Below are 26742 nucleotides of genomic sequence, written 5' to 3'. Positions count from 1 at the left end.
CTATAAATGTTATAATTAAGTAAGTAATAATATAATGTAATATAATAATATATTATTAATTGAGTAAATTTAACTATATGTAATGCTTAATTAATGTTTATAAGGTAATGTTAAATTATAAATTTTATCATTTAATTAAGTATTGTGCTAATGTTTATGTAGTAAATTATAATTACAATGTTAAAATATAATATCATAACTATAATCAATTAAGTAATTTTTAATTATGTAATGTTATATTATTATAGATCATACTATAATAGTATAATTTAATGTTATAATGAATTAAGTAATCATACTACAAATCTAGAATTTATATTAAATTAATTAAATTTCAAATCATTTAATTAATATATTAATTTATAATAGATGTTATAATTGATTAAGTAATCTATTACAAATATATAAAGTAATGTATAATAATTAAATTTTAATCGTTTAATAAGTAAGTGAATAGTATAGTAGATTACTAATGTTTATAATGTAATGTTATAAATTCATAACTAATTAAGTAATTATGTAATCATTTAACTATATATGCTATAATTAAGTAAGTGATCATAATATAATGTAATTTAATAATATTATAATTAATTGAGTAATTATTTAATTATAATGTAATGCTTAATTAATGTTTATAAGGTAATGATAATTAATTAAATTTCTTATCATTTAATTAAGTATGTGCAATGTTTATGTAGTAAATTAGTAATTACTAATGTTTAAAATATAATATCATAAACCATCAATTAAGTAATATTTAATTATGTAATGTTATATTAATTATATGATCATACTATAAATAGTTAAGTAATGTTATAATAGAATTAAGTAATCATACTACAAATCTATAATTTATATTATAATTAATTAAATTTCAAAAATCTTGATTAATACTAATGTTTATAATGGAATGTTATATTGATTAAGTAATCATATACAAATATATAAGTATGTTATAATTAATTAAATTTTAATCGTTTAATTAAGTAATGTAATGTATAGTAAATTACTAATGTTTATAATGTAATGTATAAATTTATAACTAATTAAGTAATTATGTAATCATTTATATATAATGCTATAATTAAGTAAGTAATATAATATAATGTAATATTATAATATTATAATTTAATTGAGTAATTATTAACTATAATGTAATGCTTAATTAATGTTTATAATGAAATGTTTATAAGTAATGTTAATTAATTAAATTTCTTTCATTCAATTAAGTATTGTGCTAATGTTTTATATAGTAAATTAGTAATTACTAATGTTTAAAATATAATATCATAACCATAATCAATTAAGTAATTATTTAATTATGTAATGTTAATTAATTATATGATCATACTTAATAGTATAATGTAATGTTATAATGAATTAAAATAATACTATAAATATATATTTAATATTTAATTAATTAAATTTCAAATCATTTTATTAATATATAATGTTTATAATAGAAGTTATAATTGATTAAGTAATTATATTATAAATATATAAGGTAATATTATAATTAATTAAATTTTTAATCGTTTAATAATTAGTAATGTAATAATATAGTAAATTAGTAAATTACTAATGTTTATAATGTAATGTATAATTCTCTAATATGTAATTATGTAATCATTTAACTATGTAATGCTATAATTAAGTAAATGATCATAATATAATAATATTATAATTAATTGAGTAATTATTTAACTATAATGTAATGTTTAATTAATGTTTATAATGAAATGTTTAAAGGTAGTTATAATTAATTAATTTCTTATCATTTAATTAAAGTATTGTGCTAATGTTTATGTAGCAAATTAATAATTACTACTGTTTAAACAAATATCATAACTTATAATCAATTAAGTAAATTTAATTATGTAATTGTTATAATTAATATATATCATAATATAATGTAATATTATAGTGAATTAACTATTATAATCATACTATAAATTTTAATGTAATATTATAATTAATTAAATTTTATAATTTAATAGTTTGTACTAATGTTTATAATAAAGTCAATTAATTAAGTAGTAATCAATCAATGTAATGCTATAATTAATTATACTATAAATCAATTAAGTATGTTATAAAATTATAATTAATTAAGTAATCATTTAACTATAATGTAATGTTATAATGATTAAGCATGAGATTTTAACTAGAATTAAATTATTAGTTATTCAATTATCATATATAATAATTAATTACTAATTATTATAGATATACTTAGAACTTGATAATTGAAGTAAATAAACTAAATATATATTACTCAATCAAATACACTATTTTATCAAAAATAATTCTTTTAATAACATTAAAATGAAAACACTTTTAATTGGATCCTAATTCCAATTATTCACTTAATTGATCAAAACTTTAATATTAATGTATTAAGTATATTAAAGCTTTTAATATGGTGTATTATATGTAATAAGTATAATTGTTCGTATATTTATTTTAGGTTATTCTAAAAAATTAACTTTTTCTATTTTAATTTTTTTATATGTAAAATAATAGAAACTCCCCCATTATTTACATTTCACAAATATTTCATTATGTCCAGGTTCCAAAAGGTTCTAAACAGGTTCAAAAACAGGTTCCAATATAGGTTCCAAAAGGTTTCAAACAGGTTCCAAAACAGGTTCCAAACAGGTTCCAAAACAGGTTCCAAAAAAGGTTTCAAACAGGTTCCAAAACAGGTTCCAAACAGGTTCCAAAACAGGTTCCAAACAGGTTCCAAACAGGTTCCAAAACGTTCCAAACAGGTTCCAAACAGGTTCCAAAACAGGTTCCAAACAGGTTCCAAACAGGGTACCCCCTACAGGTTCCAAACAGGGTACCCTTTTTACAGGTTCTGGTTCCTGTTCGGTTTCCTGGGGGTAAGAACCGGAACCGGAAAAGCACAGTAGCGGTTCCAAAAAATTGAACCGGAACCTACCCGCACTGTGCAGGTTCTGGGTAGGTTCCGGTTCCGGTTCCGGTTCTTACCCCCGGTTCCGGTTCTACCCGCTACCCGTGCTCACCCCCTGAAGAACAGCCTAAACTTCATCATTCGGGCCAGGAAAATTCATGGAAGAAGTCAATGTCAAACCCATCTCAATTGCCCAGAAGGAAGAAAAGTACAAGATGATAACTTATCCAAGGGCAGCCTAATCCACACAAGTGTGTGATGCTTTGATCCAATAGGCCGATTCATGCATTTAGGTGTAATCTAATTACTTGGAACCATTTCCTCTAAATTGACAAGGAATTTCAAAAGCTAGTCAAATGGGAGCATGTGAACCATTAATGCAAGGAGTTAATGGAACATTGGGGGGATACAAGTTTTTCCGTTTTGCCAAGACAAAGATGGAGCATTGGGTGGTTCCATGTCTCTTTCCACTTTGGGAAAGTTTAGGTTGTTTTGTGGCATTAGATTATATTACTTGTAATTTATTTTCTTTCCATTATGTTTTTTGGCGCCCCAAAGTGTATGGACTACTTAAATGACACTCTTCTTCATTTTAAGCTGGTTGTTAATGAAAATTTGAGAATTCTTGAGAGAGTTTATCACTTATCCTTTATCCAAATCCTTGTCAAGATTGGTGATGGAATGCATAGCCGGTGACGTAGTTTTTATGCTTTGGAAATCCTTGGCCAATGGCGTAGGCTTTAAGCCTTGGAGTTATTGACACTTATTCTTAATTTGTAAGTTGTTATTTGCTATATTTATTAAGATTGTGGACTGATGAGGAGTGTCGAGTAGTGGTAATTGTAGTGTTTACTGAATTGTACCCATTGGGACTTAATTGGACCTTAATTTACTCACTCTAAGTTGAATGAATACGAATCAAGTTTGGTTCTTGGAGTTATAAGGTTGGGTATAATGACACTTAGTAATCTAGTCGTTTGGGTAATCAGTAAATTTTCAGTTTATGACAAGTGGTATAAAGCAAGAATAAGATCTCATCCATTATATGGACTTCCCAAATCAATAGGCCCCTAAACCAACCAAGGGGTGAGTTAGAGGATGGGTGAGCAGGAGCAGCCCAAATCTATAGGCCCCTAAACCAATCAAGGGATGGATTGATGCCAAGGATAGTGTAACGTAACGTCACATGATTTGATGAGAGAGAATGATGCAATCTCAAATCCAATAGAAATACCTAAACATAGGTTGGTGACGAGGGCGCCACCATTCTCCCCCGCATCCAATAAAAATACCTAAAAATAGGTTGGTGTTGAGGGTGTTATATGATTTTATTTATTTATTTTTTATGACTATGAATATATAAACCAGTTTGTATGTATCTCAACTAATCTCTGAAGACAATAGAACTACCAACTGAATAAGAACTCTAGTAACTACATCTATAAGTAGCAGTAGAGACTTGAACTTAGGAGATTATGTTAAATCTTTATTTTGCTATTTTACCATCAAGTTACTTAACAATGGTTAGGACGTTACATGATTCGGTGGGAGAGAGTGTTGCAATCTTACATCCAATAGAAATAGGTTGGGTCTTAGATTTACATCATAAGCTTTAAGACTCGAGGGATAAGAAAGGCAGAAAATTATAGAGCATGAAAATTACAATAGTATAATAAAGGCTACATTATTATCACTACATTTTGAGTTTATGGGAGAGTGCATATTGTCAAAATTCGAGTTCATGGGCCTCTAGATATTTCATCCAAAACCTTTGTATCTTTGGAAAATTGTTACAAAGCAGCAACATCGAATAGATCAATTACAAGTAAAAGTCATATTCCATAGTCGATAGAGATGAGGAATAAAATATAATGGGATTCATATTAATAATGGCAATCATATTATTGTCTGCCCTTTTAAGTGGTGTTATACAATCCAAACATCACTCTCTTTACCTTCTTTATTTTATGCTTTTTATTTCTATATCGTGTGTAGTTATAAAAATATATATACATTTTTAAAGAGGCAAATTTAAAGGGTAGGTTGGAGTAGACTATGAAGTTGTTTGTATAAGATTGGTCACTCTAAAGGTAGACCACCTATCCATCAATTTCTATGCTGAGTTTATATAAGAGTGGGCATTTGTATACTAATTGTATAATCAGACATACAGAGTCATCAAATTGACCCAAATAAAAACCAGAATTGGTATATTTTATAGATAGAAAGCAAATGATACTTTACGAACAATTTAAGTTCAATTTTATATTTAAAATTGAAAGACAGATAATGTCAATGGATTATGATTGGAATGCGATGATTGAGCAGTAGTATAGCATGTGATTGCCAAGTCAAGAGGCAATTACAAAGATAGTGGGTTTTAAATTTCATGAATAGAGTAACCAATTTATTCAGTGTATCAATCATACTATACTACCGAATAAAACATATCAATAAAACCCCACTTCTATAAAATTGTTTGAAAACACACTAAGAAAAAATAATATTTTTTTTTTAATATTCTAGTGTTGACATTAAAGTATTAATTGCATAAATTTGTGTTTTTAAGTACAGAAAATCTCATGACAACTTAAAAAAAAAAAATAAAAAATTGTCATGACTAAATTAATTAATGAAAGTCAACTAAAGGATTAATTTAGATATGATTTTTTTATTATTATTATTCTCATTGTGATAAATTTGACCAAAGAACCTTGAGATGTCTCAAATAACCAATTAATTTTATATTATATTATTCCAACTAATTTTATTTTACTAAATAAACATAATGAAATTTCAACCTAAAATTAAAAATAAAAATAGAATTGGAGGGTATCACATAGTTTCTATTAGTTGTTTTTAAAAACTACAAAAAATCAGCTTCCAAAATGAGCAAATGGAAAAAACCCAACAGTGAGAGGACAACGTTTCACGGCCGACGATCGAAAGGAAACTAGGTAACAAAGTGGTGGGGGTTTTAGAGAGGGGACGACGGTTAAGAGGGTGGTGTTGGAGTTGATTTTTGTCTTTGGAATTGTCGAAAATCGGCAAGAAACACACGATTCCATAGTGAGCGGTGCCAGCAATTTGGCAGTATAGAGGGGTGGAGATGATAAGGATTTTGATGAGGGAGGTTAGGGGATGTGTTTGGTGGTGTTGAGGTGTTCCAACGACGTTGAAATTTGGCCAATTTGGCCTGAAAATGGCAAGGTGGAAGAAGAAGGTTGAAAAAGAGGTTGGGATTATGATAAATTTGAACTTAAAATGGCTCTTTTTAATTTTACTGAATTAGGGGTTAAAAATAATTTATTAATTTGTTTATCAAGGCCAATATGATAATAACACTCTCTACATTCTAAAAGTTGTTAATACAATTTATTTAAGGATGACAATACAGAATAAATGAAACCCTTTGGATTTTGCTAAACGTCGGGAGGGAACATGTCCATTACTCTAAATATAAAGATGAAATAGAGGAGAGAGAATCATTCTCATTTCCGATACATAAGATTCTCAAAACATAATATTAATAATGAAATAGCAAAATCAATATCATAATATTATTTTCTTGGGCTTATTATTATAGGAACTTTGCTTAATTGCTTTGTCTTCATCACCAAATATTCAAACTGAATTTTCGGTTCTCCAGTAAACCACCTCTCTCTTTCTCTCTCTCTCACCATCTCTCTCTATTCGCTGTCAGGGTTTGTTCTAACTCATTACTCATTTTATTTTTCAGGTAATCAGATCTTCCTTTCTTTCTTTTTTACCCCGTTAGAAATCTTATCTTGTTTTTGTTATTCATCTTTGCATGATTGCATTTGTTTATTTCACAGTGTTGTAACCATGGAAATTGTTTTTAGACTTTTTTTAATCTCGATGTTTGATAACATGTATTGTAAAAATCATTTCTTTTGTTTTGATTTGAGGTTGGTTTGTGGCTATCTGTTGTTTTCGTCATTGTTTCGAGGTTCTTTTGGATTTTAATCATCTGGGTTCTTTTCTTTTTTTAATGTTATATTTTGGGCCAATATATATCAAAATCAGATAAAAATTTGATTTTGTGATGGTAATTTTGATTTATTTTCAATGATATCATACACCCACCTGTGCCTTTTGAATGAATTGAATTGTTTCAGTTATAAATGGATTGTAATGTTTTAATCATGTCAAACAGTTTAATTTGTGAAACTTTGAATTGGGTTGATTTTGTTCCCGGGGAAAAGGAAAAGGGTCAAAGTGAGTTAATGATTTTGTCTAAAGGGTTTTAACTTTTCAAAAGTTTTTGGAGTTTTTATGGAGGCGTTGATTGTTTAGGCTTTAGCATCACTTTTGCTGAGTTTGATTTTTTTTCTTTCTTTAATTCTGTTGGGGTCAATTTTTTGCAGGCTTCTTGGTGAATATAGTATTTGGTGGATGACTGTGGGTCGAAAATACAGCAATGAGTCGAATGGAACTTGGGAGACCTGCTTCAGGTATTTTTTTTTTTTTTTTTTAATTCAAGTGATGACAGTGATCAAATAATTTTGTTTGATTTATATGTGTATATTTTTTAATTGTAAGAGGTCTGCATTTAGTAATCCATGTAATCCACTGGGAGGCTGCATGGAATGCAGAATTGTGGAGGCAGTAATTTATGATTTGCTTTCTTAGAAACAATTACAAGTCATAATTAGGATATATATGGCACTTTTTGAAGAAATTATTTCTTGATGCTTATGAGGTGGTTTTGTTATGAGCAATACCAGGATACTGTATATCATGTTGGGTGGAAACTACTCATCACATATCCTTATTCAAATCCCCTTTTAACTTTTGTCACAGTCATTATGGTCATCAATGGTGCTAGTTGACCTGAGAAAACTCTAATTGGAGGTTTAGATTGTGGAGAGGAAAAGAATACAGATAGTTTAAGTATTAATTAGTACGTGATTTTGTTGGATACACAATAAGAAGACAATATCTATGCTCTATGGTTTGACAAAAAACATGAAATGGATAATGTAGTCCGTTTGTTCATGCTTTATAGCTGATGCTTTTTATAACTCAGATTGTAAATTGTTCTAGTGAAGGATTGAAAATAAAGTAGTTTTTTCATTCTCTTAATTTTACTTTAACCATTTTTTTGTGTGCATCTTTCTATACAGTTAAAAGAAGGTTAAAGGATCTATTACTTCAAAGTGATAACCGCATTTGTGCTGATTGTGGTGCTCCAGATCCTAAATGGGCGTGAGTTATAACTTTCAGTTTAATTGTACTATATAGTATTCATTTTTGTGATTGTTTATTACATTTAGAATTGTTGATGGCATTAAGTGTAAATAGTAAATATCAAGTAGCTTAAGTGAGTACCTAACTGATAAGATTTATATGGTGGATTTATTGGATTTATAGTATTAAGTTGATCAGTTCTTGGTATTGTCAGGATAAACTAGTTTCAAATAGGGCTTGGAATATAATGGTTGACACAGTGAAGCCGGTCTGATTAAATTGTCTGATGATAGCATAGTGTTTTCTTCCTTTGAGATCGAGGAGTTATGATTCCCATTTTTCATGATATTAGATGTAAAGGTCTTATAAATGTTATTATAAGAGGTTCAATTGAGTTTTAAACAGCAGCAGGGAAGGGTATGGAAGGGGGAGGCTACACCTATTTTGTGGCTGAATGACACCTCTGATAAAAGTAGAAAACCATTTCCATAATATGTTGAGGTGATGTCTTCTAATGGACACGTTCAGAAAGATATTATAATAGATGCTGAGCCCAAGAAGTGACTATGTAATAAAAAAGCATAAGTAACCATAAATTTATGTTATTTGCTAATGATATATGCCAGTAAAGTGTGGAGAAATCAATTGATCTCTGTATTTGCAGGTCGGCTAATATTGGAGTCTTTATATGCTTAAAATGTTGTGGTGTGCACAGAAGCCTTGGTACACATGTCTCTAAGGTAACTCTTGCTTGCCACCGTTTTGATTTTCTTGACTAGGGAAAGCATTTCTTCATAGGAATAGTAACATGTATGAATTCTCATACTATAGATGTGATTAAGTTTACACTGAAAAAACAATGGACTCTGCATATCTCATTTTTGCTATAATTACTTTCTAAGTTAGCATTATGTTTGGGAATTTGACTGGCAAATGCTCGTTCAGTAGGCGTAGCCTATGCGGATAGTTTAGTCAGGAAATGTTTGCATCGCTGCCATCACCATCTGGTTGATGATTTAACACTGTTTTAATTTAGTAGCTTGTGCATGTTATATGTCATAACATTTATGCATGTTTGCTACAACTATTTGATTGATGAATTTTTTCTAAGGGAATGATCTTTGTATTGTCCAGAATAAATTTTGGTCTTCATTTGATATCCTTTTTCAGAAGTTTTTTAGGTTAACTAAAATTAGGGACAGATATTTGGTTATGAAAGAAGATAAAAAATCATTTATGTACTTGATTTTATATTGTTTTTCTGGTTACATATATGATTCAAATTTGTTTTATTAACTCTTTTTTCATGCTTTGTCAAGTTTTTCTAAGTATCTTGTTGGTTCAGGTACCTACCTAAATTTTAATGTATTACGGCTTCATATCACAAAAGCATTGATTTGTTAACTCTGATCAAGTGGTTGATTGTAATGGTAATTATTTGATGATTAAGATATAATAATTAACCAGTAAAAGAAATTTTAAGAAGAAAAAAATGGAACAATTTAGTATTTTGTCTACCCAAACTGTATTTATATTCCTTTTGCCTTCGAATATAGTGGATTTTCCCAGGGTGTTCTGCTCAGTGGTGACTGGCAGTTATGCTTGCCAGCTTGATTTCATTTGTTCTTGTCGTTCCGCCTCCAGGTTTTGTCTGTGACATTAGATGAGTGGTCTGAGGATGAAGTTGATGCCATGATTGAAGTTGGAGGAAATGCCTCAGCTAATTCAATTTATGAGGCTTTTATACCAGACGGAGTTTTAAAGCCTGGACGAGATTCCAGCCATGAGGAACGTTCAAAGTTTATCAGGTTTGTCAATTGTTAGAATCTTTAAAGCTTTACATCCATTTATGTGCACATTTGTAGCTCTTCTTATATTCTGTATGTATGTTATGCAACTTTAGTTCAGACCTCTTCTGTTGATCACAATTCGGCTGGATAATGATATGAACGTGCTTACTATAGTTGTCCTTTAAACCTACCTAGCAATCTATTATACAAATGTTTCCCATTCATACTTCTAGTTTTTACCAGTAAAATTCCATGACTAACTGACATTGTGATTTCAGATTATGTATTGGTGAAATTGTGCCTGATTTGAATTATCTGCAATAGCTTCGGTGTTGGGAGTATTTTTTTTATATAACTTCCATTTTCTGTGTAGGTCGAAGTATGAACTTCAACAATTTCTGAAACCTAGCTTACGGATTTCATCGGGAAAGAATTCTGCTTCTCTCCAAGCAAGTTTTTCTCGGAAAATTTTAGATAGTTTTCGAAGTAATACATCACAGAAAAAAACGGTAGGTTTTGTGGCTTTAATTTTTCCCCTTCTGTTCTCCAAAAGAGATCATAATCTTGTTAGCAGTCATGGAAGGTAAGTTTTTTAGGTGAAATACAGCCATTTTTAAATCAGATATCCATAATGGTAATGTATCATACATGTGTGTGCCTACATTTGCATTCTTATGTTCTAATGCTAAATTTTTCCTTGTTCCCATATTTGTGTACGCTATTGTTCATAGGACATTAGCTCATGTTTTGTAAATTGGTTGTAGTAACAATTTGACCATCTTGATTTTGTGTCATTAGCTATATGGTTGTACCATTTGTAACTTCAATCCTTAACATTGTTAATTGTAACAGGTAGGCATGGTAGAGTTTATTGGCTTATTGAAAGTCAAAGTGATAAAAGGCGTAAATTTAGCTATCAGAGATATGATGTCAAGCGATCCTTATGTCGTTCTGAGTCTTGGACAGCAGGTTAGTTTCTTTTAAGTTATATTATCCTTGGGACTGAATCTCTGGCGTTTATACAAACTTCAGACCTTTTGTCTCTTTAGAATGTTTGGTGCCTATGGATAAATAAACTTGGTTTGAGGATTCACCATACTTTTTTTTTTTTTTTTTTAATTCAAGTGATGACAGTGATCAAATAATTTTGTTTGATTTATATGTGTATATTTTTTAATTGTAAGAGGTCTGCATTTAGTAATCCATGTAATCCACTGGGAGGCTGCATGGAATGCAGAATTGTGGAGGCAGTAATTTATGATTTGCTTTCTTAGAAACAATTACAAGTCATAATTAGGATATATATGGCACTTTTTGAAGAAATTATTTCTTGATGCTTATGAGGTGGTTTTGTTATGAGCAATACCAGGATACTGTATATCATGTTGGGTGGAAACTACTCATCACATATCCTTATTCAAATCCCCTTTTAACTTTTGTCACAGTCATTATGGTCATCAATGGTGCTAGTTGACCTGAGAAAACTCTAATTGGAGGTTTAGATTGTGGAGAGGAAAAGAATACAGATAGTTTAAGTATTAATTAGTACGTGATTTTGTTGGATACACAATAAGAAGACAATATCTATGCTCTATGGTTTGACAAAAAACATGAAATGGATAATGTAGTCCGTTTGTTCATGCTTTATAGCTGATGCTTTTTATAACTCAGATTGTAAATTGTTCTAGTGAAGGATTGAAAATAAAGTAGTTTTTTCATTCTCTTAATTTTACTTTAACCATTTTTTTGTGTGCATCTTTCTATACAGTTAAAAGAAGGTTAAAGGATCTATTACTTCAAAGTGATAACCGCATTTGTGCTGATTGTGGTGCTCCAGATCCTAAATGGGCGTGAGTTATAACTTTCAGTTTAATTGTACTATATAGTATTCATTTTTGTGATTGTTTATTTCATTTAGAATTGTTGATGGCATTAAGTGTAAATAGTAAATATCAAGTAGCTTAATTGAGTACCTAACTGATAAGATTTATATGGTGGATTTATTGGACTTATAGTATTAAGTTGATCAGTTCTTGGTATTGTCAGGATAAACTAGTTTCAAATAGGGCTTGGAATATAATGGTTGACACAGTGAAGCCGGTCTGATTAAATTGTCTGATGATAGCATAGTGTTTTCTTCCTTTGAGATCGAGGAGTTATGATTCCCATTTTTCATGATATTAGATGTAAAGGTCTTATAAATGTTATTATAAGAGGTTCAATTGAGTTTTAAACAGCAGCAGGGAAGGGTATGGAAGGGGGAGGCTACACCTATTTTGTGGCTGAATGACACCTCTGATAAAAGTAGAAAACCATTTCCATAATATGTTGAGGTGATGTCTTCTAATGGACACGTTCAGAAAGATATTATAATAGATGCTGAGCCCAAGAAGTGACTATGTAATAAAAAAGCATAAGTAACCATAAATTTATGTTATTTGCTAATGATATATGCCAGTAAAGTGTGGAGAAATCAATTGATCTCTGTATTTGCAGGTCGGCTAATATTGGAGTCTTTATATGCTTAAAATGTTGTGGTGTGCACAGAAGCCTTGGTACACATGTCTCTAAGGTAACTCTTGCTTGCCACCGTTTTGATTTTCTTGACTAGGGAAAGCATTTCTTCATAGGAATAGTAACATGTATGAATTCTCATACTATAGATGTGATTAAGTTTACACTGAAAAAACAATGGACTCTGCATATCTCATTTTTGCTATAATTACTTTCTAAGTTAGCATTATGTTTGGGAATTTGACTGGCAAATGCTCGTTCAGTAGGCGTAGCCTATGCGGATAGTTTAGTCAGGAAATGTTTGCATCGCTGCCATCACCATCTGGTTGATGATTTAACACTGTTTTAATTTAGTAGCTTGTGCATGTTATATGTCATAACATTTATGCATGTTTGCTACAACTATTTGATTGATGAATTTTTTCTAAGGGAATGATCTTTGTATTGTCCAGAATAAATTTTGGTCTTCATTTGATATCCTTTTTCAGAAGTTTTTTAGGTTAACTAAAATTAGGGACAGATATTTGGTTATGAAAGAAGATAAAAAATCATTTATGTACTTGATTTTATATTGTTTTTCTGGTTACATATATGATTCAAATTTGTTTTATTAACTCTTTTTTCATGCTTTGTCAAGTTTTTCTAAGTATCTTGTTGGTTCAGGTACCTACCTAAATTTTAATGTATTACGGCTTCATATCACAAAAGCATTGATTTGTTAACTCTGATCAAGTGGTTGATTGTAATGGTAATTATTTGATGATTAAGATATAATAATTAACCAGTAAAAGAAATTTTAAGAAGAAAAAAATGGAACAATTTAGTATTTTGTCTACCCAAACTGTATTTATATTCCTTTTGCCTTCGAATATAGTGGATTTTCCCAGGGTGTTCTGCTCAGTGGTGACTGGCAGTTATGCTTGCCAGCTTGATTTCATTTGTTCTTGTCGTTCCGCCTCCAGGTTTTGTCTGTGACATTAGATGAGTGGTCTGAGGATGAAGTTGATGCCATGATTGAAGTTGGAGGAAATGCCTCAGCTAATTCAATTTATGAGGCTTTTATACCAGACGGAGTTTTAAAGCCTGGACGAGATTCCAGCCATGAGGAACGTTCAAAGTTTATCAGGTTTGTCAATTGTTAGAATCTTTAAAGCTTTACATCCATTTATGTGCACATTTGTAGCTCTTCTTATATTCTGTATGTATGTTATGCAACTTTAGTTCAGACCTCTTCTGTTGATCACAATTCGGCTGGATAATGATATGAACGTGCTTACTATAGTTGTCCTTTAAACCTACCTAGCAATCTATTATACAAATGTTTCCCATTCATACTTCTAGTTTTTACCAGTAAAATTCCATGACTAACTGACATTGTGATTTCAGATTATGTATTGGTGAAATTGTGCCTGATTTGAATTATCTGCAATAGCTTCGGTGTTGGGAGTATTTTTTTTATATAACTTCCATTTTCTGTGTAGGTCGAAGTATGAACTTCAACAATTTCTGAAACCTAGCTTACGGATTTCATCGGGAAAGAATTCTGCTTCTCTCCAAGCAAGTTTTTCTCGGAAAATTTTAGATAGTTTTCGAAGTAATACATCACAGAAAAAAACGGTAGGTTTTGTGGCTTTAATTTTTCCCCTTCTGTTCTCCAAAAGAGATCATAATCTTGTTAGCAGTCATGGAAGGTAAGTTTTTTAGGTGAAATACAGCCATTTTTAAATCAGATATCCATAATGGTAATGTATCATACATGTGTGTGCCTACATTTGCATTCTTATGTTCTAATGCTAAATTTTTCCTTGTTCCCATATTTGTGTACGCTATTGTTCATAGGACATTAGCTCATGTTTTGTAAATTGGTTGTAGTAACAATTTGACCATCTTGATTTTGTGTCATTAGCTATATGGTTGTACCATTTGTAACTTCAATCCTTAACATTGTTAATTGTAACAGGTAGGTATGGTAGAGTTTATTGGCTTATTGAAAGTCAAAGTGATAAAAGGCGTAAATTTAGCTATCAGAGATATGATGTCAAGCGATCCTTATGTCGTTCTGAGTCTTGGACAGCAGGTTAGTTTCTTTTAAGTTATATTATCCTTGGAACTGAATCTCTGGCGTTTATACAAACTTCAGACCTTTTGTCTCTTTAGAATGTTTGGTGCCTATGGATAAATAAACTTGGTTTGAGGATTCACCATAACACTGCTAGAGCTTCACCTTTTGTGGCAGCTCCTATTGTTTCCTTGTTTTCATTTTGTTGTTGTTCCATATGTATGTTCTGCTTCTGCCACCATGGTGGGAACAGCGTATATATCTTCATTTTGTGGTGTCCATTATTTTGTATACTGATAATAGTTTGGATGATTGCTACCCGATTCATATGGTAATAGTTTTTATTTTATTTTTCATATTTCTGATGACGATATGGGAATTTTTGTCATTAGACCACTCAGACGACTATAATCAAGAGCAACTTGAATCCAGTTTGGAATGAGGAGCTCATGCTCTCAGTTCCTCAGGATTACGGACCTGTAAAGTTGGTAAGCCGCTTTTCTATATCTTTACAGATTCATTTTTATAATGATGAAAATAATCCTCTGCAAATGCACTACCATCATATGATAAATAAAAATGGAATTGGACCTATTTTCAAGACTTTTCTTCAAGAAGATGAGCCAATTATATTATGCATTATCCATTGCTTGCTTCAAGCTTGATGTGGAGGATCTCATCTACATATAAAAGTGTTAAGTATCAGAATTAGAAAAACTAAATACTGAACAAAATTTTGCTAGAAGCTGAGAGGAAAATAAATTATAAAATGGACATCTCATTATTCATAACATAAACAGAAGCTAAAGAAATACATTCTAGAATCAAATCTTTGTGAAATGCTAGTTCTTTCATTGCTATTTATTAATAATAAAGTTTTCTTTATCTTCCGCAAAACATGGTCATGACATTTTTTATCACCTTATGAATTTTCATATTGAAGAGAGTGTTTGATCACGATACATTTTCGTCGGATGACATAATGGGAGAAGCAGAGATTGATATCCAGCCTTTGCTAACATCGGCCATGGCGTTTGGCGACCCAGAAATGTTTGCAAATATGCAGATCGGGAAATGGTTGAAATCAGATGACAACGCGCTTATAGAGGACAGCATCATTAACATTGTTGATGGGAAGGTGAGACAGAATATATTACTGAAGCTCCAGAATGTGGAATCTGGAGAAATTGAGCTAGAACTAGAGTGGATGCCGCTTGCGCAATAGGTATATATAAATAAATATATATAATTATCATTTGTACAACTCATTTTAATAAAAATCTGTAATTGATTTATTCTTATGGAATGGCACCATACCTTGGCCTTTTCTATTGTATTTATTCATTTAACTTTCAATATTCTGTTCTCTCATGTTTGCCGTTGTACTAAAATTTGCTTGTTTGACGAAGATTTGTATTCTGTTTCTGTCCATTTGCAAGAGGGTCAAAATTACAAACAGAAGAGTTTGTTGATACAATTTGTATATACTTTTTCTAAACAATTTTGCATGAAAAATAGGCATTTGGTATGTGACAAATTTGATGATTCTCATCGATCTTTGGCCGATGAAGCTACAGCTACAGCTACAGCCATGCTTTGAGTGCTAACAGAATAAGATGAATTGGTCATAAGCTCATAGCTCAATTTTGAATAATAAAGGACCGGAATTCAGAAGCAAATAAGCAAAATCTCATCCTGCCTTACGGTAAGGACATTGAGAGTTGAGAATGGAGGAGGTGAAGAAAATAGTAGGATCATTTTACAATTTTATTCACATTATTTTGGAGCATATGTTGTGCTAATGTTCTCTCTTTATCATTCTGATAGGAAGGGTAGGTTTAATGTGGGCACCTATGCACCAAACAAGATGCTTGATTGGATATATAAGCAGTTCTATAACAATTTTTTGACTAGCTTCACAACTCGGATTCGCTGTCGGCAATAATAGGTCAAATTTTTAACAATCCACTCTCAAAATGATATTCACCAGTCAAATTGTTGCATCCCAGAAACGGCTATGCCTAAAACAGAACAGCATATAAAGAGAAGTTGAAGTGATGAGACCGGCCAATTAGAATAATCTTTTATTTACTTTGTGATTTGCACAAATAAATGAATGTTTCTATAACTGTGCCCTTGTTAACTGTATCAATGTGGAACCAAATCCAATTGTATGATAAATGTCTCAAAAGTCTTTCTGGCAATCAGCAGAAATCCAGTAGCATATGCCTGAAAAGTGACATACTCTAATTTAATCTCATCTCAGCAGGACAGAAAACAAGACAATTGCTAAGTGCATGGCCTGAATATTTCTTCAGTACTAGGAAAGGTTTGATTCGATTTTGCAGACATGTTTAAAGCTCTGAATTACGAAGGAACACATAATGAGATTTACACAGTACATAATGCATTGAGAGATTAAAGGGTGGCCAAATTCTGTTCAAACATATTTCAGAAACGTCAATCCAACAAGTTCAATGCATGAAACAACCCCCAATACCCAATTAATTATTGGCATGTAAAATAAGCACATAAATCGGCAATGAACGGTTTAATACACATTAGATTTAGCATGCAACCATCAATATACCAAACCCAGTCCAAAAATTCAAACAAAACAATACAAAACCAGTAAGGGAGACCCAGTTCAAAAAATTAAAAAAAAAAAAAAAACATCCAGAAACAAGAAACAAAGTTCAAAAATTCAAATCCAGAAAGAGAAAAATTAAAAATTAAAAAAAAAAATTAGACCTCGAGAAACAGAAACCCAGTTCAAAGGAGAACGAAAAAAAAAAAATTTAGACCATTTCTCGATTTGTGCGTGTCATCCTTGCGCAGGGGCCATGCTAATCTTCTCTGTATCGTTCCAATTTTATCGGATGTCTCCGAAGAGACAATGCACCGTTGCCTTCTCTTTACTTATAACTATTCCACTGTTCCTGGGGACTAGACAATGTGGGATGTGTGGTTTCTGACCATAACCATTATACACGTCACGTGACTGGTTGACTTTTAATGAATTGAGTAAATTCGGCACGACTAGTACCTGGGTTGTTAATGTTGAGCCTGGAGCACCACAATGCTGTACCATGGGCCTAATGTATCTGCCCTTATTCGTTAAAAGCTTTTTTCTTTTTTCTTTTTTAAAATTAAATTATTAATTTCATCTATGTAATTAAATTGTTTCTCTTTCAGGAATTTATTTTTGTGAGAGTCTGATGCACGTTATTATAATTTCACTGAACTTAAATTTATATTTATATCATATTCACATATAATTATTAATATATATAATCAAAATTTTGAAAGTTTCTTTGTTATGTTGAAAAACGAAAATAATTTAATTAATTTGAAACATCTTACACCAAATTATTATGAATTATCATTTAAATTTGACATATTATCTAAAACATGAAGCATAAGCTAAATGCCTTGCTAAAAAAAAAAATTGGTCTTAGAGAATTTGTTATTGATATTAAAGTTATCGATCCTACCTCCCAAATTAGAAAGGCAAAGGGCGGAGACATAATGAAGACGATAAAACAATCTTACAAAATTTATATATAAATTGATATGGCAAGAGCCGAATAAAAAAAAGTCAATTCATCATTTCATTCATTCATTTTATTTCTTGTTACATCAGTTTTGTAATAAATTTCTATAAGATTTATTTATACGTTGAGTATTTATCTTTCCAAATTATTTTAGGGACAGTGATGTAAAGACGGACACACGTATTATACTATAAGGTCTTATGTTAAAATAATACCATTATAATTAAACAAAACATTATCACTGTAGAATTAATATTTGAATAAAAACAACAATCAATGTGTAATAACGATATTAAAAAAAAAAACATGTAAAAAGTAAAAGTTTAAACAAGCTAAAGGTTTAACATTTTCTGGAACTTGAGAAAATGAATCATTATTTAATTAATTAATTATATCTGTAGTCAAAGAGGGGCAGCTAGCCGCCGAGTCACTATCCAAATTCCAACCAAAGCATCTATATGGAAATATTTTGAACAGAAGCAACCTCAGTCATGAGATAACTTTTCTTGAAAACTAGATTTATAAATAAGAGAGCTGCCAAGAAATATAGATATAAACCAGATTGAAATTTATTAGTGAATATCAATGAAGCACGATTTCGGAATTTCTTCCTGGGTAGTTAATGTTCTAAACCAATCCCTTCAGGAATTTTCTTTTCTAAAATCCATACCCAATTCTTTGTATTTCACAGCATAGTTGTTGGTGTGGTAACTCAAGTAGGAAACAAAGTGCAAACTTCAAAGTAGAAGATAAGGCGGATTGGAAGGTAAATAGCGCATGTGGCAGCTGTGATCAGTGCCAAAATGATGGAAAACTATTGCCCTAAAAAGGATCCACACCAGCACAATCTTTGATGTGGTGGGGATAAAAAACATGAGAGTTTCCTGTTATTCGTCCGTTAGATCTGTCACAATATTGCTTGGGTTGCAAACTTTCTACCATCTTTGTGTTTTGAGGTAAGTATATTTTCTTTTACATATTTTTGTTGCTTGAATATTGTTTTGGATTTTTTCTGGTTGGAAGTTATATTGTCTCCTTTAGTCAATTTTATATTGTTTGGTGGAATTTTAAGTGGAGGAAATGGATTTAATCCAATCCCATCCTTGATTATTTGATGCAAATGCCATTTAATCTATCAGTTTTACCATTTTTATATTTATTGTATTTTCTACTTTTATAATTTATTAAGAATTACATGAGCTTTTTTGCATTTCATTAATTAAGAATTAATTGAATGATTTATTCGTATGATTTATATACTTATTATTCTATGTTGTTTTTTTTTTTTTTTTTTTATAATTTAACATGAGATATGTCTTTAGCATTTATGTTTCATGACGTAATTTGATATTCATATTATGTTCTTATACTTAATAATATACAAAACCTATGCTATATTCACCAGTGGACCTCTCTGATCATGCCGTTGCTCAAGAGCTTTTCAATCTCTTCATTGACGATCTGGTTTCGCTCAGGTGCGAATTTCCTCCTCATCTGCTTCACTGGTGGGTGATCTGGATCTGCCTTGAGCTAGTGGACCATTGCATCTGGATTGATTCCGGTCATGTCGGCGTGGGACCAGGCGAAGCAGTCTTCGTTCTGTTTGAGAAATTCTATCAGCTTCTCTCTTGTCTCGGTTCGAGGCGGGAACCTATATGTGTCTTTCTCTCGGGGTCATCCGGATGTATCTACACTTCATCCAAATCCTCAATGGTCGGTTGGTCAGGCTCGGTCCGAGGGGTTAGATGAGACTGTAATTGCTATGAGGAGTTTCCTTTGCTCTTGAAGGCGTTCTTGTAGCAGTCTCTGGAAGCTTTGGGGTCGCCCTTGATCTCTCGTACTCCCCACTTGGTTGGAAACCTGATCGTCTGGTGGAAGGTAGATGGGACTGCCCGCATGTCGTGGATCCAAGGCCGGCCCAAAATGACGTTGTAGGGAGATGGGCAGTCGATCACTAGGAAGACAGTCTGTTTATTCACTCCGCCAGCGTAGATAGGGAGAACTATCTCTCCAATAGTGTATTTCTACTCCAAGCTGAACCCAACCAACAGTGTCGGTCGCCTGTTGATGTTTGCGTCTTCTAGTCCCATTGCTTTTATCGCTTCGAGGAACAGGATGTTTGCTGACGAACCTCCATCTACGAACACCCTTTTCACTAGGATGTTGGCAATCTGCAGGGATACGACTAAAGCGTTGTGATGAGAGGAGGCCAGGGTGATTGGTTCGTCATCTTCGAACTGAATTACCTGATGAGAGTGTGACCGCGAGACCGGATGGATGGACTAGACTTCATGGTGGTGGTTGGCTCTAGCATACCGCTTGGCCGATGAGTAACTTAACCTGCTGATCTCTGATCCTCCAGAGATGAGCGAACAGAAACCTTTTGGTGTGGGTTCCTGCGGAGGGGGTGAGGGTTCTTTGGAGCTTTTCTGGCTAATGGTGTTCTTCCCCTTGTCAGTAAGCAGATCATGGAGATGTCCCGTTTTCAGAAGTGCGGCAACCTCGAGTCGTAAGGCAATACAATCTGTGGTGTTGTGCCCATGGTCGTTGTGGAACTCGCACCACTTGGTTGTGTCTCTCCTTGCCTCGGGATGGAGCTTGCCAGGCCACTTGACGGTGGATCCTAATCCTTTTATTATTGCTACGAACTGGGTCGGTTCGACATTGAGGTTGTACTCCGGTATTTTGGGTCGGTTGGATCCGAACTGCCTGTTACCATTTCTCAAGGGATGGCAATCATAAGGCTTCCTGACTCTGCCCATATTGCGTACTGGAGGGTGGTAGTGGTGTTCTATCGGTCCAGGCTCTGGCTTCTTGTCGCTTCGCCTTGGTTCATATGTGGAGTGAATCGTTCGGTTGATCTCATCCTCCTCCTACCTTATTTGGATCACTGCCCGAGCCAGGGCGTCTTCCATTGTTGTGCATCTCAGCTTTGTGAGTTCTTTGTATAGCTCTCTGTCCGGGAGGAGACCCTTCCTGAAAGCATCTACGACTGTCTCAGGGTTGCATGTTGGGATGGAAATCTTCTCTCTGTTAAACTTGCTGACATATTCTCTCAATGGTTCGCCCCTTCTCTGGTATACTCTGTATAAGTCGGCTGACAACTTCTCGAGTTTCTTGTTGTTGGCGAACTGTTGCACAAACGTGTCGGTGAGTTGAGCGAACGAATCGATGGATCCATTTAGGAGGTTCGTGTACCATTGTAGTGCTGGGCCGGATAAGCTCGAACCGAAACTTTTGCACATGCAGGCTTCCCTAAGCGGTCGGGGTATCGAGACGATGAACATCCGTTGCTTATACGAGGCTATGTGATCGTCCGGATCGGCTGTGTTGTTGTACATTTTCATGTTGGGTATAGTGAACTTCTGCGGCAAGTCAGCTAGGGCGATCTCGTCTACGAAGGGTGAATCTGCGTAACAATGAGGCCTGCTCTTCTTGGTTGGGACCGGTATTCCTGGAATGCATCTCATCACTGCCTCGACATCGGCCAGTCTTTTGGCCAGTACTTGTTCCATAGGAGAGGGGTTTACTACTGGGTCACCCTGTCTTACTGGGTCTGCTACTGCACTTGTTTTCGGCACATTCCGTTGGGTCATCCCTCGGGGGATAGTCTGATAGATCATTCTATCGTGCACTCCTTGGTAGCATGGATCTTCGTTCATCCCTTCCGGTTGGGTGACTCCCATTGTCACTGTTCTATTGTTCCGCCCTACATGAATGGTTAGTGGAGTCGACTGGTAGTCGCTCGGTCTGTCAGGATGGATGAACTCGAGTGCTAGAGTTGGTTTGGTTTGGCCATTCAACCCGCGAGGGTGAGCCGAGCCGAATGGGGTTTGTGGTTGGGTCGTAGACTGGAGGTGGTGCGGGACGGTAAGGATGGGTTGGTCTTGTGGACATGGGCTCTCTGTTATCGGACTATCTTGGTCACGAAGCTGGGATGGGTCGGCTGGATGGTGTTCTGCTGGCATATCTTTGTCTCCATTAGTCAAAACGGAGTCGTCAAGCGCCAGTGCTCTAAACGGACGCGGTCCTTTGCCGGAGGCTGATGGCTAATGCTCTGGTGTAGAGAGTGGTTGCATGGATGGGACAAGGGCGCGAAACCGATTGGGGGGTACTTGGCCGAAAAGGAACTCTAGTTCATAGAATTGACTCACCTTCTCCTTGAGGGATTGGTTTTCTGACCTGACGGACGCATTTTCCGTCAGGATTGCATTGTTCTCAGCTTCCAATGCAACCACCTTGTCCAAGTTCTGTTGCATGAGAGCGGTTAGAGCTTCCAGTTTGGCCTCGAGGCCAGGATTAGCGTTATCAGAGTTGTCAGCCATGGAGTATTCCTCCACGTAGCAAAGTTCGTCGAGCCGAATGATTGCTAGAGGCCCCACAGTGGGCGCCAAACTGTAGATGTAAAAATCTACCTATACGAAAGGGGGGTTTGATCCCGCGAGGTTGAGGCCACCAGCGATCTGCTGTACTTGCACACGTAGAGAAACACACGCGTGAAGTGAACGGGAAAAACCGGAGTGGCGTTTGCCGTAGGCACTCCGACACTTAAGTCAGCAAGGCTGAACGGCTAATATAGTGAGGGCTAGGGAGTAAGAGATTACCAGAAGTCTAGTCGGGGACTGTGACTACGGCGGTGAAGTGAAGCTCTCACGTAAGAGCTTCGGGTGTGAAGGTGTAATGTGGTGTCCTTTGTGAGAGGACTGGCCTCTGTTTATATAGTGACTGTCTAGTCTCCCAATCCTGGTAGGAGTAGGAGTCCTAATGTGACTCTGATGCAAACCCTAGATGAATTAGGGCCGTGTTAAGCTGTCTTTCCAGTGTCCGGCTAGGAAAGTGATTCTGATCAGGAAAGTAACTTCGAGTAGGAAAGTGATCAGGAACAAGAAAGTGACTTCGAATAGGAGATTGAACAGGAACAGGAAAATGATCAATGGGGGGCCGTGGCCCCCGAACTCATCTATTGGCCCAGGAGGTGAGTTGGAACTGGGGGGCCCGTGCCCAGATATCTCGTATCAAATGGGACTGATCTAGCTTGGGCCTCTTTAGGACTGGGCCTGGTCTTTTCTTCACTAGTGGTCCTGTTTCCCTATTTGGGCCAAGGACAATTTTTGTCCCTAACAATACCAAACTCTGAGAGAAAAAAAAATTCGAACCCAGTTCAAATTCAAGTCAGAAACACAAACCCATTAAAAAAAACATTAAATTTAGCATGTAACCATCAAAATTCAAACCAAACCCAGCAGCAGAAAGAAACACAGTTGAAAAATCCAGACCCAGAAGCAGAAACACAGTTGAAAAATTCAAAGGAGAAAGATGAAAAAAAATTTGGACCATTTCTCGATTTGTGCGTGTCATCCTTGCGCAGGGGCCATGCTAATCTTCTCTGTATCGTTCCAATTTTATCGGATGTCTCCGAAGAGACAATGCACCGTTGCCTTCTCTTTACTTATAACTATTCCACTGTTCTTTGAACTAGACAATGTGGGATTAGTTGGTTTCTGACCATAAGACTCATTATACACGTCACGTGATCTGTTGACTTTTAATGAATTGAGTAAATTCGGCACGACTAGTACCTGGGTTGTTAATGTTGAGCCTGGAGCACCACAATGCTGTACCATGGGCCTAATGTATCTGCCCTTATTCGTTAAAAGGCTTTTTTCTTTTTTTCTTTTTTAAAATTAAATTTATTAATTTCATCTATGTAATTAAATTGTTCTCTTTCAGGGAATTTATTTTTGTGAGAGTCTGATGCACGTTATTATAATTTCACTGAACTTAAATTTATATTTATATCATATTCACATATAATTAATTTAATATATATAATCAAAATTTTGAAAGTTTCTTTGTTATGTGAAAAAACGAAAATAATTTAATATAATTTGAAACATTCTTACACAAATTATTATGAATTATCATTTAAATTTGACATATTATCTAAAAACATGAAGCATAAGCTATAAATTGCCTTGCTAAAAAAAAAAATTGGTCATTAGAGATTTGTTATTGATATTAAAGTTATCGATCCTTACCTCCCAAATTAGGAAAGGCAAAGGGGCGGAGACATAATGGAAGACGTATAAACAAATCTTACAAAAATTTATATATAAATTGATATGGCAAAGAGCGAATAAAAAAAGTCAAATTCATCATTTTCATTCATTCATTTATTTCTTGTTACATCAGTTTGTATATAAATTTCTATAAGATTTATTTATACGTTGAGTATTTATCTTTCCAAATTATTTTAGTGACAGTGATGTAAAGACGGACACACGTATTATACTATAATGTCTTATGTTAAAAATAAATACCATTATAATTAAACAAAACATTATCATGTAGAATTAATATTTTGAATAAAAACAACAATCAATGTGTAAATAACGATATTAAAAAAAAAAACATGTACAAAAGTAAAAAGTTTAAACAAGCTAAAGGTTTAACATTTTCTGGAACTTGGAGAAAATGATCATTATTTAATTAATTAATTATATCTTGTAGTCAAAAAGAGGGTGCAGCTAGCCGCCGAGTCACTATCCAAATTCCAACCAAAGTCATCATATATTTGAAATATTTTGAACAGAAGCAACCTCAGTCATGAGATAACTTTTCTTGAAAACTAGATTTATAAATAAGAGAGCTGCCAAGAAAATATAGATTAATAAACCAGATTGAAATTTATTAGTGAATATTCAAATGAAGAACGATTTCGGAATTTCTTCCTGGGTAAGTTAATGTTCTTAAAACCAATCCCTTCAGGAATTTTCTTTTCTAAAATCCATACCCAATTTCTTTGTATTTCACAGGCATGAGATTGTTGGTGTGGTAACTCAAGTAGGAAACAAAGTGCAAAACTTCAAAGTAGAAGATAAGGCAGGATTGGAAGGTATAATAGGCTCATGTGGCAGCTGTGATCAGTGCCAAAATGAGTTGGAAAACTATTGCCCTAAAAGGATCCACACCAGCACAATCTTTGATGATGGTGGGGATAAAAACTATGGAGGATTTTCTGTTATTCGTCGTTAGATCTGGTCACATATTTGCTTGGGTTGCAAAACTTTCTACCATCTTTGTGTTTTGAGGTAAGTATATTTTCTTTTACATATTTTGTTGCTTGAAATTTGTTTTGGATTTTTCTGGGTTGGAAGTTTATATTGTCTCCTTTAGTCAATTTTATATTGTTTGGTGGAAGTTTAAGTGGAGGAAATGGATTTAATCCAATCCCATCCTTGATTAATTTGATGCAAATGCCATTTATCTATCAGTTTACCATTAATTTATTATTTATTGTATTTTCTACTTTTTAATTTAGATTAAGAATTAAATGAGCTTTTTTGCATTTTAATTAATTAAGAATTAATTGAATGATTTATTCGTATGATTTATATACTTATTATTCTATGTTGTGTTTTTTTTTTTTTTTTTATAATTTAACATGAGATATGTCTTTAGCATTTATGTTTCATGACGTAATTTGATATTCATATTATGTTCTTATACTTAATAATATACAAAACCTATGCTATATTCACCAGTGGACCTCTCTGATCATGCCGTTGCTCAAGAGCTTTTCAATCTCTTCATTGACGATCTGGTTTCGCTCAGGTGCGAATTTCCTCCTCATCTGCTTCACTGGTGGGTGATCTGGATCTGCCTTGAGCTAGTGGACCATTGCATCTGGATTGATTCCGGTCATGTCGGCGTGGGACCAGGCGAAGCAGTCTTCGTTCTGTTTGAGAAATTCTATCAGCTTCTCTCTTGTCTCGGTTCGAGGCGGGAACCTATATGTGTCTTTCTCTCGGGGTCATCCGGATGTATCTACACTTCATCCAAATCCTCAATGGTCGGTTGGTCAGGCTCGGTCCGAGGGGTTAGATGAGACTGTAATTGCTATGAGGAGTTTCCTTTGCTCTTGAAGGCGTTCTTGTAGCAGTCTCTGGAAGCTTTGGGGTCGCCCTTGATCTCTCGTACTCCCCACTTGGTTGGAAACCTGATCGTCTGGTGGAAGGTAGATGGGACTGCCCGCATGTCGTGGATCCAAGGCCGGCCCAAAATGACGTTGTAGGGAGATGGGCAGTCGATCACTAGGAAGACAGTCTGTTTATTCACTCCGCCAGCGTAGATAGGGAGAACTATCTCTCCAATAGTGTATTTCTACTCCAAGCTGAACCCAACCAACAGTGTCGGTCGCCTGTTGATGTTTGCGTCTTCTAGTCCCATTGCTTTTATCGCTTCGAGGAACAGGATGTTTGCTGACGAACCTCCATCTACGAACACCCTTTTCACTAGGATGTTGGCAATCTGCAGGGATACGACTAAAGCGTTGTGATGAGAGGAGGCCAGGGTGATTGGTTCGTCATCTTCGAACTGAATTACCTGATGAGAGTGTGACCGCGAGACCGGATGGATGGACTAGACTTCATGGTGGTGGTTGGCTCTAGCATACCGCTTGGCCGATGAGTAACTTAACCTGCTGATCTCTGATCCTCCAGAGATGAGCGAACAGAAACCTTTTGGTGTGGGTTCCTGCGGAGGGGGTGAGGGTTCTTTGGAGCTTTTCTGGCTAATGGTGTTCTTCCCCTTGTCAGTAAGCAGATCATGGAGATGTCCCGTTTTCAGAAGTGCGGCAACCTCGAGTCGTAAGGCAATACAATCTGTGGTGTTGTGCCCATGGTCGTTGTGGAA

General features: G+C 34.0%; 1 protein-coding gene, 1 long non-coding RNA gene and 2 other non-coding genes across 5 annotated transcripts; 2 read left to right on the top strand and 2 right to left on the bottom strand.

Moving 5' to 3' along the window:
* Nucleotides 1-6365: 6365 nt before the first annotated feature.
* LOC116104968 (ADP-ribosylation factor GTPase-activating protein AGD12-like) lies at nt 6366-15976 on the top strand. Of its 2 annotated transcripts, XM_031391393.1 has the most exons (10): nt 6366-6659; nt 7309-7395; nt 8068-8149; nt 8796-8871; nt 9776-9939; nt 10295-10407; nt 13417-13436; nt 14396-14512; nt 14887-14982; nt 15438-15976. In XM_031391393.1, exons 2-10 carry the CDS (start codon nt 7362-7364, stop codon nt 15717-15719), a joined length of 984 nt encoding a protein of 327 aa, XP_031247253.1. In that variant the 5' UTR covers nt 6366-6659; nt 7309-7361; the 3' UTR covers nt 15720-15976. The 2 variants fall into 2 exon arrangements, with proteins under 2 accessions (XP_031247253.1, XP_031247252.1); XM_031391392.1 differs by lacking the exons at nt 13417-13436; nt 14396-14512 and adding an exon at nt 10774-10890 and having other exon boundaries at nt 6374-6659; nt 10295-10430; nt 15438-15972.
* A 1310-nt stretch (nt 15977-17286) lies between these two features.
* Nucleotides 17287-17389, bottom strand: LOC116104978. The gene has a single exon (XR_004124000.1). It is a non-coding gene; the product is annotated as a U6 spliceosomal RNA (small nuclear RNA).
* Nucleotides 17390-23370: 5981 nt separating this feature from the next.
* LOC116104977 lies at nt 23371-23473 on the bottom strand. Its single transcript, XR_004123999.1, has one exon. It is a non-coding gene; the product is annotated as a U6 spliceosomal RNA (small nuclear RNA).
* A 1144-nt stretch (nt 23474-24617) lies between these two features.
* On the top strand, nt 24618-25144 carry LOC116104975. Its single transcript, XR_004123997.1, has 2 exons — nt 24618-24783; nt 24864-25144. It is a non-coding gene; the product is annotated as an uncharacterized LOC116104975 (long non-coding RNA).
* The last annotated feature ends 1598 nt before the right edge of the window (nt 25145-26742 follow it).

Source organism: Pistacia vera, unplaced genomic scaffold (genome assembly GCF_008641045.1).
Source record: "Pistacia vera cultivar Batoury unplaced genomic scaffold, PisVer_v2 Contig49, whole genome shotgun sequence".
Lineage (NCBI taxonomy): Eukaryota > Viridiplantae > Streptophyta > Magnoliopsida > Sapindales > Anacardiaceae > Pistacia > Pistacia vera.
Note: the sequence above shows the minus strand (reverse complement) of the source record. Positions and strands in the feature narration are given on the sequence as shown.